The following is a 16662-nucleotide window of genomic DNA, read 5'->3' as shown; positions in this document are numbered from 1 at the left end:
GAGCAGTAGGCTGAGGATTACTGGACAGCTCTGAGGAAAATCAACATTTAAGGAAGAAAAGCCCTTAAAGAAGCCAGGAAAAGAATAATCATAACGATACAAAGAGAATTTTAAGAGTTTGGGGGTCCAAGAAGTCAAAGGCGTCCCAGACAGAGCAGGAGAAAAATGTAGAACAAAATTCAAATTCACAAAAAAAGACCAGACTTACCGGTCTGACAAAGACTGGAGGAACCCCCAGGACTATGGCGCCTGGACATTTTTGCTAAACCAGAACTGAAACTACTCCCGAAGTCCAACAACACACGTGAGGAACATGCTTCTTAGTTCAATCTAATATACAAGACCAAATAGACAACTCCTGTCTGAAAGCAAGACAAGAAGGCAGGAAGGGACAGGAACTGGACAGACGGACACAGTGAACCGGGGGTAGAAAGGGGGAACGTACCGTCACATTGTCAGATTGCAACCAATAGTCACAACATAATATGTGTATAAATTTTTGAATGAGAAATTAACTTGAGCTGTAAACTTTAACCTAAAGCACAATAAAATTAAAAAAAAAAGTCGAGAGCATAATTTTGAGGAGGAGATGATCAATAGATGGCATTCCATTTAAGTGAGTACAGTATCAGTTGCTGGATTTAGCAATCTGGTCATCCTGATGTTTTAAGTTGGCAATAGAGGTACAAACCAGACTGCTAATCATTAAAGAATGATTGAGAGGGTGGAAGAGATGAAATAGACTACTTCACATTAGGTAGCCCATCTACAGCTTGTCCAAAATAACAAGAACAAAATGGAAAGACGAGAGCCAAATACGACAGTGCTCTAGGCATAGGCATGGAACATTGGTGGAATTATATCCATTGTGAAGTCAGCAGAGATTTGCTGGGCTTGCAAATGGAAGTGGTTATAATTCCCAAAAGAATTTTTTAAGACCAGATCTGTGAAATAAAGTGTGCTATTGGATGTCCGATTAAATGAAACAAAGATTCCCTATAGGCAACCTTAGGGGCATGTTAACACTTGCTCTCAATCATAAGAATTGATAGTGAAAATGTACTCTACATGGAGCATGACATAACGCACCATTCACCTATTTGAAAAACATCAAATACATAAATCAGTGTCCAAAAGGAACTGTGCAAAACAGGCAGTATATGGCCAAGAAATTTGTGGGTAGCTCTGTGCCTCCAGCACTAGTTTATCCACTAACCTCAATACATTCATAAAAGATAAAACTTAGGGTCAATTAGAAGCAGCATTTCTGGGGCACAGATCGGATAATTTTATAATGTATCTGTCGTATTTGTCAGTAAAATATCCCACTGTTATTAATTAAGTACGACTTAATAATATTTCAGATTTAGTATCTTTTTCACTTAGTTTTTTAAAGCTATTTATTTGCAACAATTTATAGTAAATGTTTCCAAAAATGCAATATTACATACAGACCAAAACCCAAACCAAACCCAGTGCTGTCAATTTCGACTCATAGCGACCCTATAGGACAGAGTAGAACTGCCCCATAGAGTTTCCAAGGAGCGCCTGGTGGATTTGAATTGCCAACCCTTTGGTTAGCAGCCGTAGCACCTAACCACTACGCCACCAGGGTTTCCATTTTATATGGAAAGTTAATTACAAAATTTCGTATGGCACTTTTTCTAGTAGTTAGCAATATATATTTGAGAATAAGGAACCACTGACAATTTATCCATTCAAAAATTCATATTTACTCCTCACTATGTTTATGTGCCACTATGTGCCATATTGGAGCCCTGGTGGTGCAGTGGTTAAGAGTTCGGCTGCTAACCAAAAGGTCAGCAGTTCAAATCCACCAGCCACTTCTTGGAAACCCTATGGGGCAGTTCTACCCTGTTCTATAGGGTCACTATAAGTCAGAGTCAACTGAACAGCAATGGATTTGGTTGGTTTTTTTGCATGTGCCATATTAAGAAGCCTTGGTGGTGCAAGGTTAAGCGCTTAGCTGCTAACCTGAAGGTCTGTTGTTTGAACCCACCAATGGCTCTGCAGAAGAAAAGACCTGGTAATCTGCTCCTGTAAATACTACAGCCTAGGAAACCCTATGGAGAAATTCTACTCTGCCACATGGGGTCACTATGAGTCAAATATCAACTTGTCAACACCTAACAACAACATGTGCCATATTGCTATGTGCAAAAGTATACTAGATGAGCTATGGAGATACAAGGAGGAAAATGACATGTTCCTTACTATCTTGTTTATCATCTGTTGGGAAAACAATTAAAAAATATGTTACTACATATAAAAATAGAGCAAATAATTGTGGGAGGTCAAAGGAAGAACTGAAAGAGGGGACCAAAGGAACAATGAAAAATTTTAATGATAAACATTTAAATGCTAAATACCAAAAGTGTTGGGAGAACACATGGAATTTGCTTTTTAACTGTAGAGAACATTTGTTAATTGTGCCCCCACCATTCCTATGGAGCATTCTCAGCCCTGTGTTTGGGTGGAGTTGCCTCATAAGCAGTTCCTAGGATAGGCCATGACTGGCTTAAGTATTATCTATACTCTTAAAGATTGGTTCAAGAATGAACACAAGATAGAGATGGCTGTTAGGACTTCTGGGGGGGAAAAGGCTTCCTATTGTAGAGCTTCATAACAGGACTGTCTTTTCAGCTAGACAAGGATGAGAAAGGACAAAGCCCCAGGATCTGTTAGCAGCCGTCTTTCACCAAAGAGAAAAGAACTTGCCTCAAACAGGAATCAGGACTAAAGTCTCAGAGAAGAAACTATTCTGCAGGGTTAACAGCCTACAAGAGCCACTGCCTCATCTACCCTGAGACCAGAACTAGATGGTGCCCGGCCACCACTACCTACTATTCTGATAAGGGCCACAACAGATGGACCCAGACAGATCAGGAGAAAAACATGGAACAGAACTCAAATTCTTAAAAGTTCAGACTTTCTGAACCGGTTGAGAACAGAGGATTCTCTGAGACTATTGCTCCGAGATGCTCTTTAAACTTTGAACCTAACTATCCACTGAGGTCACCTTTTAGTGAAAAAACACGTTGGCATATGAAATAAAGGATACTGCCCATGAGAATGGTGCTCCATTAAAAAACCATCTATATGAGACCAAAAGGTTAACAATTGCTCTAAAGCAAAGATGAGAAGGGGGCAAGAAAACTTGAGTAGTAGAAATGGAACAACCACAATACAAAGAGAATGCTAACACATTGTGAAAAATGTAACAATTTGTATAGAAATTGTCAAATGGGAATCAACTTTGCTGTGTAAACCTTCATCAAAAAAGCAGTATTATTTGTTAAAAAGAAAAAAAAAAAGAATCAGCACTGAAGAGACAAGGTAGAAAGATGGAAAGACTTGAGCCCTGGTCACATCATGGAGCCCTGAATCAAGTCATACTTCATGGTTATGTGAGCAAATTCCTTTTATTTATAATCTTGCAACCTAGAGAGTAGGCCTTAGATATCTATTTAGAAATTGATATAAATAAAATCTGTTGTTGTTTTCAGGTGCCAGTGAGTTAGTTCCAACTCATAGCAACAACAGAAGGAAACACTGCACAGTCCTGCGCCATCCTCACAATTGTAGCTATGTTTCAGCCCACTATTGCAGCCACTGTGTCAATCCATCTAATCGAAGGTCTTCCTCTTTTTGGCTGACCCTCTTCCTTACCAAGCACGATGTCCCTCTCCAGGGACTGGTCCCTCCTGATAACATGTCCAAAGTACGTGAGACAAAGTCTTGTCATCCTTGCTTCCAAGAAGCACTCCAGCTGTACTTATTTCAAGACAGATTTGTTTGTTCTTTTGGAAGTCCATGGTATATTCAATATATTTTGCCAACACCATAATTCAAAGACATCAATTCTTCTTTGGTCTTCCTTATTTATTATCCAGCTTTCATATGTATATGAGGTAATTGAATACTGCATGGCTTGGATCAAGGGCACCTTAGTCCTCAAGGTGACACCTTTGCTTTTTAACACTTCAAAGAGGTCTTTTGCAGCAGTTTTGCCCAATGCAAAATTAGTTCACTAATGCCTACGATATTGATCTTTATGTGTTCCACTTCATTTTGGATGACTTCCAGTTTCCCTAGATTCATACTTTGTACATTCCATGCTTTAATTAATGGATGTTCCCAGCTGTTCCTCCTCATTTTGAGTCATGCCATTAAGGCTGACTCTACTTTGAAGAGGTAGCTCTTCCCCAGTCATATTTTGAGGGCCTCATCTTCCAGCAGTATATGAATGTTCCACTGCTATTTGTAAGATTTTCACTGGCCAATTTTTCAGAAGTAGACTGCCAGGTTCTTCTTCCTACTCTGTCTTAGTTTGGAAGATTCACTGAAACCTGTTCACCATGGGAGACCTGCTGGCATTTGATATACTGGTAGCATAGCTTCCAGCATCACAGAACATGCGAGCCAGCACAGTATGACAAACCGACAGACACATGGCGGAAATGAAACCTAGGGGAATACATTTCTCTGAACTTCTCCCCCACCCTCCAAAATAACAAGCATTTTCAAAATCAACATAAACATACCAAATGATGGGCAAGGCTATAAAATATATCCAATATCATACTACACATAGAGATGTCAAACAAAACAGTACTTCCTAGAACAAATCTAGATGTGTTTGGTAAATAGCATGAGTTAACAGTTTATCATTTAAAGGACTTAGTGCCCCAACTTTCATGTAGTTTTGTCTACTATGAGTGAAGAGAATCTGAGGAGAAGTTAACACATAATATAACAAGCTAAGGGTCAAGCCCTGAGGAGGCTTTTTAAAACAAGATACAATGAATGAAGTTACTTGATGTGAATTGACACTGACTCCAAAGTACGCAGAACAAATGAAAATTCAAGAAGGTCAATTATGAAATTATCAAATAATTGGAAATTACTAGTATTAGGATATCTTTTCATCTCTTTTAATTATAAAAATTTTCATCTTTGATTATATTATACTGTAAAAGAAAATCTGTAAGAATGCACACATAGCTTCTTGGATCAAGTAGACACATAAGACTATGTTGGCATCTCCTGTCTGGAGGGGAGATGAGGGGGCAGAGGGGGCCAAAAGCTGACCAAATGGACTCGAAAACGGAGAGTGGAGGGAAGGAGTGCGCTGTCTCAGTGAGGGGAGAGCAATTAGGAGTATATACCATAAGTGTATATAAATTTTTGTAGAGACTGACCTGATTTGTAAACTTTCACTTAAAGCACAATAAAGATCAATTTAAAAAAAACAAAATGAAATAAATTGTTGGAACCCCCCCCCCCAAAAAAAAGAATGCACATGTAGGTAACATGTGAATACTACAAAACAGCTTTCTTAGCCTAAAAGTCAATAGGCCATCACTAATGAAGATGATTTTTAAACCTGAGAATGCAGGGAGTAAGGAAAGAAAACCAAAAAAAAAAAAACAAGAACAAAAACCAAATCCTTTGCCATAGAGTCAATTCTGACTCACAGTAGTCCCATAGGGTTTCCAAGGCTATATCTCTACAGAAGTCTCTCAGAGCCACTGGTGGTTTCGAACCGATGACCTTTCAGTTAGCAGTCAACTGCTTTAATCACTGCACCACCAGGGCTCCTTAGGGAAAGAAAGTTCTACTTAATTTAGTGATCTCTTACCACAGATCTGAAAACCATTTTTGCATCAATTTTTTAAATTACTCTTTTAAATTTTGAAATGTATTTTACATGATTATAAAGATTGCAAAGATGGTATAGAGAGGTTCCTTATAACCATCACTCGATTTCTCCCAGTTGTTACATTTTATATAGTTTTGGTACAATATCAAATCCAGGAATTTTACATTGGAACAATGTATGTATACAATTCTGTGTATTTGTGTAACTACCACCAAGATCAAGATACAGAATTATTCATCAACACAAAGATGTCTCCTCTTTGATCCGTTTATGGTGACACACACCTATACATCCACACAAGTTTCCTGTAACAATACTCACACTTCCTAGTAACACGGCTGTTTTCATTTTCTATTTGCATCTGGTCTAGTCTATTTCATTTCTTGAATTGTGGTCATGATCTTCAATTTTTAAAAACACAGCAATAAAACTGAAGCTCTAGCTTATTTTCTTAATTTGAGATCTTGATTTAAAAAAAATTATTTACGGTGAATTTTCTTTTCATAGTTGCTCATTTTTGGTGATTTTCAATTTGGTTCCAGCATCCCATAGCTTTCCCTAAGGTCTCTCCCTAGTCTTCCAGGGTTTAAACTCACAGAGCGTTTTGCAGATTCTGGTAACAAATTTACTACTCCAACACAAAGGCACAGATTTGCAAACTGGGTGCTATGGATTGAATTGGGCCCCTCAAAAAATGTGCAACTCAGCTAGGCCATGATTCCTAGCATTGGGTGACTGTCCACCATTTTGTGATCTGATGTGATTATCCTGTGTTGTAAATCCTAACTTCTATGATGTTAATGAGGCAGGATTAGAGGCAGTTATATTAATGACTAGGATTAGAATTAAGATATATTTTGAGTCAATCTCTTTTGAGATATAAAACAAAAGAGAGCAAAGACAAGGACCAGGAGTGGAGCTCATCCTTTGGACCTGGGGTCCCTCTGCTAAGAAGTTCCTAGACCAGTGATGACTGATGACAATGGACCCTCCCCCAGACCTGACAGAGAAAGGAAGACCTCCCCTGGACTTGAAGCCCGAAATTCTGACTTCTAGCCTCACAGACTAGGAGAGAATAAACTTCTGTTAAAGCCATCACTTGTGTTACTTCTGTTACAGCAGCACTAAATAACTAAGATACTGCGATTCCATTTAATTCACCATGAGATTTATAATGGATGCATAGGGTTTTTTCAGTCAGCTGTTTACATTCTAGTAAGTCTTCTACTAAGAAAAAATACATTCATGTTGCACGGTAAATGCAAATACGAAAAAAAGGTGAAAGTCTATGACCGCTTACGTCGCCCTTCTGCACAACTGAAATGTCTACTCTTGCCCTCAGGGATCAATTCCTGCCTTTTACAATACTGAAGAACACTAACAAAATCACTACTCTCGACACCCCTCCTTTTCCAAAAACCAGAGAAGGGGGTATGTTACTTCTAACACTTGAAATTACCTCCTGAGTTAATGCTAATTTTCTTATATTCAATTCTTGTGGGATATCAGGAGGACTTTCAACTTTCAGACAATAAGTATAATTTAGCTTGGATTTTGCAAATATTTAACAACGTGGTAACAGCGTTTTTTTCTTACTCAGCGTGCCGTCCTCATTTTAGGCTGAGTCAAAAATGCAAAGTCATGAGGCTCCGCTTCCAACTTTATTCCCAGCACATACTACCTGTAATACTGTCTCTTCTGGATAGGCCCGAGCTAGTTATTAATAAACCTCGGGTATCCGATCACTTCCTGGCATCCCAACAGTTGTGGCCGTTATGCTGAATGACCTCAGGCCTAATTTGATATGAGAAAAAAACGACCACCCTTCAGCTCAGAAGAAAAACAGAATCGCTTAGAATTGAGGTTCAGCCGTGGAAACGTCACAGTCTTCCCCGTCCCCGCAGCCCGAGCCTCAGCAGCCCCGACTGGGTTTTCTCCCGGGCCGCCAGCTGCCCTGAAGTCCGCTCCATTTCCGCAGCAGGGCTGCTGGCCGACGCCGAGGGCTCCGGCCTCGCGCGCCTCACCGAGCGGCCCCGCGGCTCCGACCCGGCCCGAGGCCCGGACTCAGCCTGAGCAGGACGCGCGCAGCTCCGCGCCCACGCGCCGCGCCCAGCCGCCTCCGCCGCCCGCCGGGCCCAGCGCCGGACGCTCCACCCCCCACACGCCAGCGGCGGCCATGGCGGCCAGGCAGGTCCCGGCGTTGGCGGGCGCCGCGCTCGGGAAGCGGCCTCCCGCCGCCCTGCCATCAAAACCTCCCTGGGCCGGAACAGGGTTCCGCCGGCACTTCGGCTTAATGCAGCGCTCCGCTTCCGAAGGAGAACGCGGCGGCGCCGGGCGCCACTCGCAGCGGAGGCCGCAGGGGGCGGTGAGGTGCCCGGCGCGGGAAGAGTTAACGGCGGAGGAGCTGCGGATCGCGGAAGTGCACGCGGCCGCTTGCGCGGTGAGCCCCCTCCTGCCCGCCCCTCGCCGCTCGACAGCAGGCGGGGCTGGTGCGCCTGCGCGTGCTCGGCGGTCCGGGGACCGGAGGCCGCCCGGCGGAGGGAGCAGAGGTTGCTCGGCGCGGGGAGAGGCCGCCCGGCGGAGGGAGCAGAGGTTGCTTGGCGCGGGGAGAGGCCGCCCCGCGGAGGGAGCAGAGGTTGACTGGCGTCGGCTCAGTCCCGCTTCCACAACTTCGTGCTCCCACCGTTTCGCTTGGAAACTGGCCGTAGTTTCGTATTCCGGAGGAAAAAAAAAAAAAAAACCGGTTGCCGTGGAGTCAGTTCCCACTCCTAGGTTACGGATTATCTGTCCCCAGTGTGACTCGTTTCAGATCAGCTTCCGAGCTCAACTCTGCCCCTAGGGTGGGACCCCTCTTCACTCCACAGTGTGGGTGTGTTTGGGTGGGAGTGGTTAAAGAACTGATGAGGGGAAGGAGTAGCAGCTGAGACGTTTCAAGAACAATGTGTTTTGTGTTTATTTGAATTACAAGTTAAACATTTTGCCATCCGGTGATTCCACCATGAAGACAAAAACATTTATTCATAAACCATTGTCAAAGTCATTTTAATTTTTGCTTTTCACCCTGTCTTCCTTTCCTGTCCACTCAGCAGATCACGATTACAAGGGAAACTAATCAGGTGTTTACATTCTTCGCAGACACTATTGAACTATGTTTTCTAATGTTTTGTGGCTTTGACAATTGTTTATTAGCGGCAATATCTAAACTTACATATTCCTTCGCAGTTTCTAACACCCCCGACCACATTAGCTTAAAGGTAGTGTATTTTTATTTGTGTTACCTTCACAAAAGGAACAATGCAATATAAAGAGAGAAGTAAATTCAATAATATACAGAAACCGATATGAAATTAACCTATTTGATAAGGGGTGTGTGTGTGTGTGAGATACCAGTACTTGAGGACTAGTGTTACCTGGTGTGGCTTGAGCCAAAAGGGTAGAGACGAAAACCTTGGAAGTTAAAGTTGACTTATTCTTTATTGACAGTAGGCCCTGAGAATCCACTTTCTGATCCGTTCTAGTACTTAGGAGAATAAAGATTCATCAGGAAATGACTGGCAACTTTTTCTTGCTCTCGTTTATACTCTCCTTTTTAAAACGACGTGTGTAATTAGTTTCCATACTTCACATTTGACTTTGGATATAAGCAAAAAGTTTTTGTCTTTTTGGAGCAAACAACAGCGGCACCCAGGTTCGACCAGCCCGGGAAAGGAAAGGAGCTTCCTGCCCACTCGGAGTCCACAGCGGTTTCGTCAGGGTCAGCATCACGGGTTAGATGACTGTCCAGGAGACCATAAGTAAACCCAGTAACATGCTTTTTTTTTTCTTTCTCAACAAATCAGACTCCTCACAACGGTCCTTCTTCCATGCCTCGAGGCAAATCACACTCTTACTTTCTCCCTGGTGCTGATGTGCTTCACTGAACATCTTGCTCTCCAGTCAAACTTGTCAGCGCTCTAGCACATCTCTGCTGCCACCACTACAGGAGGCTCGTCTACCGAGGACAGATTAAGTTGGTGTGGGCCGCCAACAAGCTCAGAGATGCTCAGTCAACACAGAAAGCCAGAGAGTAGGCGCAAGCGCAGGAGCAATCTGTTAGGCTTTCAGGTTGCCAGATAATTGCCCTCAGAAGACTCCTAGAAGGTATGAAAGGTGAAAAGAAAGCAGCTACAGAGCTCCCAGGGTTTGTTTTTGTTTTTCTTCCAAGTTCCAAAACAGGCTTTTTAAATTAAGAAGTGAGGTCCCAACAATTGGTCATTTAATGCTCCTCTGCTTCTGTGATCCCAAAGGATTTCTGAGGCCCCTTAGCCCAGCCTTGGGACTTGCTTGCTGGGTTTCTGCTGCCCTGGTCTACCTTTGCTGAAATGCCTTTGAGTGGACCTAGACTTGAACTTTTATCTGCACTTTTGCCCCCACACTTTATTCACGAAGCATAGAAGGTTAACTCCTCAACCAGAATAAAATATCGAGCGGTTAAAAAAGACAATCTGAAGAAGTTATTCCTGGCACACACAAAAATGTGTATCAGAAGACATGCAAATTTCATCTGTATTTAAATGAAACGTTCTATACATGTGTATTTACATGAAAAGTGCATCGTAGTGATGCACGTAGTTACTGCATGGTGAACCAGTATTAAAGGCCCAGAGAAAGTTTCTGTACAAAAACTCAAGGCTAAGTAATGTCACCCGCATAGCCCAACTCTACAACGGGGGAGGCTGCGTGTTTATTTATACCTTCACACAAAGTACTTGGATACTTTTTTTTTTTTCTAATGTAGGTAGAGCATGTTTCCTTGACATCTGAACCGATATTGTGAAAGTTACTTTTGATCAAACTTGTGAAACCAGTGTTAATATGTTAAAACAATACTTTTTTTTTTTTGGCTTAAAAACAACCAACAATACTAAAAAAAAAAATTGTATAAAATATGCAGTGGAGTAACACGTCGTGAATGTAAAGTGTTCAATAATAGCAGAGGTAATACCTTTTCTATAAGAACTGTTGTTTTCATTAGCACCTTTTCGGTAAGTTTAAATCATTATCCACATATTTTAAGTACTGAAATTGCAACTGCAACTTCTAAGTGAAAGTTCATTTTCAGCCTTTTAAGCTCTTAAAATCATTTAAGTCGCCTGTTATTAAGCTCGTTACCTGGAAACCGAATGGAAAACACCAGAGCAGTGGCTCCGTGGTTACTGGGTCTAGAGGAGTTCTTGTTTTTTCCATCAACTTCTCATTTTTCTCAAACTGTCTATTTTCTCCTCCTGTCATAGGAAGTTGGATCGTGCATAGTGTCGGAGTGCATTCAGTCTTTAATTGCAAGTGCCACTAAAATTGCAGGGAATAAGTTTAATACTTTTTAAAGCAACATTTACAGTATTTTATGAGTAGAAATGTGAGGAGATATGATGACTATTGAGATTAATGAATTGTTTGATTTTATTACCCTTCAGGCTGGCCAGCTAAACTATGTGGATCCAGCTTCTGGCTACACGGTGCTCACGCAGCTCGCCCACGTGCGGAGAGGGGAGTGCTGTGGCTCCGCCTGCAGACACGTGAGTGGCGAAGTCCGCCCACGTGCGGAGAGGGGAGTGCTGTGGCTCCGCCTGCAGACACGTGAGTGGCGAAGTCCGCCCACGTGCGGAGAGGGGAGTGCTGTGGCTCCGCCTGCAGACACGTGACTGGCGAAGTCCGCCCACGTGCGGAGAGGGGAGTGAGTGCTGTGGCTCCGCCTGCAGACACGTGAGTGGCGAAGTCCGCCCACGTGCGGAGAGGGGAGTGCTGTGGCTCCGCCTGCAGACACGTGAGTGGCGAAGTCTCGCGTCACAGCAGCGGCTGGCGGTGCCTCTGTAACTTCGTAAATACCTGTTATTTGAAAAACCAGTCAAATAAAAAAGCTAAATAGACCTGGAATGCATTTTTCACAAGCTAGTTTAGCCCAGGACAATGAAGGCCTTAGGGCCAACAGAGGACTTTTAAAGTTAATGGAATATTGTAACGTTTCACCCTGAGCATCAGTTCCTGGAAATACGATGATTTGAAATTCACGGGAGCTCTTTATTACCAGGAAACTTTTCATGAGGTTTCACTAGGCAAGCGCAAAGACGGCAGGAAAAAAATTCCAAAGTGTTGCAGACTAGATCCCAGAAGGCATTTTCTTCATTGTCAGCTGGATAGAAATTTGCCAAGCATTGAGAGATGGGTGTCCTTTAGAGGATAATGATTTTCTTTGTTTTCTTCTCTATCTTCCTTTCTCTTTTTTGTAGTCTGCCTTTAAAATACCTGTGAAACTTGATTACCCCAAAATTAATGCTGCACATTTCCTAAAATGTCTATTTCAATATACACATCTCTGTATTCATTAATAAAGATGAATTAGCTAATCCTTGCCTATTTTGATCAAAGAATTAATGGGAAAATATTCTTACCTATTACTTTTTTAAGGCACAGTGGTAAGGAAAATTGTTATAGGGATAAAATTATAACCATTCAACAACCTCTCTTTAAAGAGCAGTTTGACTGCTTAGGTGATTTTAAAACATAATTCCTTTTCCTGCTCCTGTGGGTAACACTGACTACCTTTTTGTAAAGGCATCTGTGAAAAGGCTTTTCATCATCACGTTTCTAAGAATCAATCATCAACAAGAAAGCGTATGTTTGGGGCAAGGAGAAGGTTGTTATCTCCTTTAACTGACCCACTTCATGGCTAAGAAATTGACACTAAATACATTTATTGACTGTAGGCAGTATTGGAAAAAAAAATAAGCCTTCATTTTTGTGTATGTCCTTACCTGTGCCATTAGCTGTTTCTAATCAAATACATAAGAGCTTTGCATAAATTGAGGATTTGGGGATTTTCTAAGGGTGGGTGTTTTGACAGTAAAATTCTTAAAGTTGGAAGTATGCATTTAGGAAGTGGTTCTTGAACCCTAATGAGGACCATTTGCCCGAGGTTGCCATTATTCTCTTCTTAGTCTGAAGGACTCCATAGATCAAATGATCTGTATAACATTATAAACAGTCTTTTTTTTCCACCCTGAGCAGTATTATACTTTTCCAAGGTGATCGTTTAATAGTTCAATAATAATTTGTTTTATTTCTTCTGCAGTGCCCGTATGGTCAAGTAAATGTTAAAGATCCATCTAAAAAGAAGCAATTCAATTCATATTTTTATGTTTGACAACAGATTTCATCTCTGTCCTCCGTATAATTGAACCTGTATTTTTAAAACTTAAAACCCTGATCCAGAGCTACTCTCCATGCTGTCAGTACGTAAGCGTCAGTTTGACCTTAAACGCCTATGTTAAAAGAACATCAATAAAATTAAAAAGCTAGCAAGTGTTGGCGTGTTTCTAAAGTGCCACATTGATAGTTATTTCCCTTTCTTTTTGCCTCATTATCAGACACATATGTTGAAGAAAATAACGATTGTCCCGTTAAATAAAGAGTAGCATTCAGGTCACATTAGTAGCTCCTGATTTTTCTCAGAGCCTCAGTTCTCCTACGGTTTTCTCACCAGTGTTATCAATCCAAGGGACGTTGCTGGCAACTAGAGGAGTTTGAATACATTCTTTATTTTATTTATATCTTGAGCTCTATAGAGATTAATATAATCCTATATTGTGTAGCATATGAGTGCCCAAGTAGTGCCATCCTGCGCCAAGAAATATTCTCATCTTCCATCTGTTCTCTCAATAAAAACTTTAAATCATTCTAACAAAATCACTCAGGCCACTGAAGATGCCTCATGTTGACCACTCTTCCTTCTCTCCCCCACCTTTCCCTCCTCCATTTACTTTGGTACTTCCCAGTCAAATCTGTCTTGCAGCATCTTGTTAGTGTCATCCCCACTCCGTTCACTTCAGTGATGTCCTGGGCGTCAGTCTCCAAGCCAGGTCAGGAGCTTGTGGGAACTCTTCTTTCCACAACTTCTTGGTTTCCTTCTGAGGACAGCGGTCCCCAGGGGCTGCTGTTCCACCCAGCAAACTTGTCCCTTGACAGTGGAAGCAGTTCAGTAAAACAAGCCTGCTGCCCGCTTGGAAGGCTGCTTTTGCCCAGAGCTGACCCTTAGCCTTTTCCCTCAGCCGAATCCAGAAGTTCTGAACATCTCAGGGGTTTGCCCCAGGCTTTGCCCGTGGCCCAAATAAAGGCTTCAGAGATCTGAACCAATGAAAATGTCCTGTTGCCCAACTTTAATTCAAAATAAAATTCAAGGCTTCAAAATAAAAGCCTTTCTAAACCCTGAAATAAGTGAAAGCAAGCCAGTAAGGTTCTAAGTTTCCCCTTGATTGTGGCTTCTGTTTTTTTTTTTTTTCCTTTGTAATGTCAAATTGCTTCCAAAAGGCATTGGCATTTTTGGTGCTCCAGCTTTGCTGGTGCTCTAACCATGGTGCCCTAAGCAAACTGCTGGTGGGCCCTGAGGTGTTAGCAGCCTCCTTGGTTGTAAAAGAGCAGTCTCTCTGGCCTGGTATTGTCCTACCCAGAAATTATCCTGAGGAGAGAGCTAAGAGAGGAGGCTAGCATTGTGATCCTGGAGGCGGTGAGCCTTTCCAGAAAGGTGTGAGCACCCCTGGGAGCCAGTTGCCTTTCCATCTTAGGGACAAGAATGAACCCATGAGCTCCAAGTTTTCAACTGTTTGAAGGTTACCAAGGCTATTTTCTGAGTAGGGGCTGGATGGTGCTTTGTTTCACAACCCCAGGAGGAAGGAGAGAAAAAAAAGTCGTGGTGGTGGGGGAGCTTTAAAAGACCATCTTTCAGGAGAAACCAGGGGTGGAGGACAGGAAGCTTACTCTGAAATTGGGCGCCTGATGTAAGGCAGTTTCCAGAAAGTCTCTTGGCAAGTGGAAATAGCTCGTGGGATGCCTCTCAGGATTCCTAAAGGCTGCTCTTTCCTCTTCCCAGGGCACTTCTTACTGTAGGAACGGGCCCAGGGAAAAAAGATCCCGGACATCCATCATGGAGAACCCTTGTGGGGGGGGGGGGCGGTGATTGTGATTCTTCCTAGCAGAACTTCAAGCCTTGCTGGCAACAGCCGGTGGGCAAAGGAGCCACAAGGGGCGGGAAGGGCTCTGTCCTTCCTCTTTCCTGCACCTGGAGCCCCGGAGCCGAGGTCTGAAGTTCTCCGCCGCCGTGGTTCTGGACAGATGCATGTGAATCGCATGTCAGGGGTGGCTGCGGGGCGGGCGCTCCCACATTAAACACAATACGGGCATATAAATGGGCCTTGCTGCAAGAGCTTTAAGCTATATCGTCTTGGCACATTGTAAAGTAAAAATTCGGGTTTCTTACTGGGTGCGTGTATGCAAACGTATGTGGATGCCAAGAAACGGAGACTTTTCAATTTACATCAACTCTGGTGCTGCTCGACTTTAAAGATTCCTGGAGACTCCTTCTCTCCCAAGGCACAATAAATCAAATGAGAGCTTCTAATGCAGAACCACCCAGCGGCAACTGGGGAAACTTGGTGGGGCAGGTACTTAGGGGGAAGGGAGAACCGAAGCCCGCGGTGTTGGCTCTTCCCACGGCTGGAGAAGGGCCCTGCAGCCCTAGCGGCAGGTGGATCCTGATGCACAAGTCCCTCTCTTTACAAGTCGCACCGGCCCCTCTGATTTGTGAGCAAGGAAGGGCGTTTTTCTTTCTTTTCTCTTTTTTGAGTAAAACTTGGGGTTCCAAACCGGGTGTGTTTGGGAACCGGGAAGAAGAGGCGCTTAGGGGCCGCGCGCCAGTCTTTGTTCCAACGCAGCGCCCCTTTCAGGGCTTTCGCAAAGTCTGTTGCGCACTCACGGTTCTACCGCCAGGAGCCGGCGGGGGCTAGAATTCTTCTCCAGACGAGGCTGGGGGAGGGGAGAGGAAAGCTCACTACTAGACGAACAGCAGTTGGCTCGTGGCCTCCCTGCCACACAGTCCCTTGCCAGCCCGGAATTAACTTCCGACTCCATTCCTTGACATAACTGCAATTTCATCTTCTCCGCATTGGAGCAATAACCTTGAGTTTGTGGACTGGATGTCTGTCTATGGTGCAGGATTTAAAACGTGCTGCTTCTGTCTTAACTACTATAAAACATTAAAAGGTGTTTCCCTTCCCCCAGGAAAAGAAAGTCAGTGGTCCGTTATTTAAGTGTGTGTGTGTTGGGAGGGGGGGTTCAGCACCCTTTTGCAAGCCTCTGTGGGGAGCCAGATATTTGGGATAAAGCTATGGGTTGTTCCTGGGACGCCAAGCCTGCTTTGGCGTGAGGAGCGCCCCTCTGGCTTTGGGACGACTCTAGCCCACGTAAAGGGATTCGAGGTTGGGCTCGGTGAAGCAAGACCCCTATACTCGCGTTCCTCTGTCCTGAGACTATGAGCGTAAAATAGAGTGTCAACCCAGGAATCAAGGACTGTAAAGGCCTTAGGAGATACGTGATGACCGCATCCTCTCACCCGAAATTTTTATCCTAAAGTGTGATCTTCAGTGTGCGCTTCAGTGCGCGCGCGCCAGTGTGTGTGTGTGTAATGCACGATTCTATCGAATACCTAAGATCATTCGTGATTCAAAAGAGGTTTCAAAAACCGCAACTTGGAACAGAGATAAGTGAGAGGACCCAAGCGTTTTTAAGCCGGTATCGCCGTCCATCCATTCGTTGGCCTCGAGGGCTAGCTTAGAAGCTGAACCCGAACGCTTGTCGGGTCTCGAAAAGAGAAGCAGCCAAGGAGGCCGGGATGGGAAGGGGAAAGTTAAAAGGTCAGGGTGGCTAAAAGGTAAATCCGTGAGACTGGTTGGCAAAGGACTCTACCCCAGGGCTCTCTGAACCACAATCCAGGATTTGGGTGAAAAGAAGAAGCCTGCAGACTCAGATCCACAATTCCTGGTCGATTCCTGACCACCACTCAAACCTTGTAGCGCAGCTTACTGCGCCCAGAGGAGGAGGCGGCCGCCCTGTCACAGACCCGAGTCCCCCAGCCTAACCCCGTTCAGCTCTCGAAGGCCACTCGGAAGCGC

General features: G+C 43.6%; 1 protein-coding gene across 4 annotated transcripts; it reads left to right on the top strand.

The window, feature by feature from the left end:
- Nucleotides 1-7853: 7853 nt before the first annotated feature.
- Nucleotides 7854-16662, top strand: C20H1orf53 (chromosome 20 C1orf53 homolog). Of its 4 annotated transcripts, none has more exons than XR_002785759.2 (3): nt 7854-8123; nt 11137-11486; nt 12792-16662. XR_002785759.2 is itself a non-coding variant. In XM_003410199.4 (3 exons), exons 1-3 carry the CDS (start codon nt 7860-7862, stop codon nt 12861-12863), a joined length of 438 nt encoding a protein of 145 aa, XP_003410247.1. In that variant the 5' UTR covers nt 7854-7859; the 3' UTR covers nt 12864-16662. The 4 variants fall into 4 exon arrangements, 2 of the variants coding, with proteins under 2 accessions (XP_003410247.1, XP_023403999.2); XM_003410199.4 differs by having other exon boundaries at nt 11137-11238; XM_023548231.2 differs by having other exon boundaries at nt 11137-13984.

The sequence above is a fragment of the Loxodonta africana genome, chromosome 20 (assembly GCF_030014295.1).
Source record: "Loxodonta africana isolate mLoxAfr1 chromosome 20, mLoxAfr1.hap2, whole genome shotgun sequence".
NCBI classification, from domain to species: domain Eukaryota; kingdom Metazoa; phylum Chordata; class Mammalia; order Proboscidea; family Elephantidae; genus Loxodonta; species Loxodonta africana.
The sequence above is the reverse complement of the archived record's forward strand: the minus strand, read 5'-3'. Positions and strand labels throughout refer to the sequence as shown.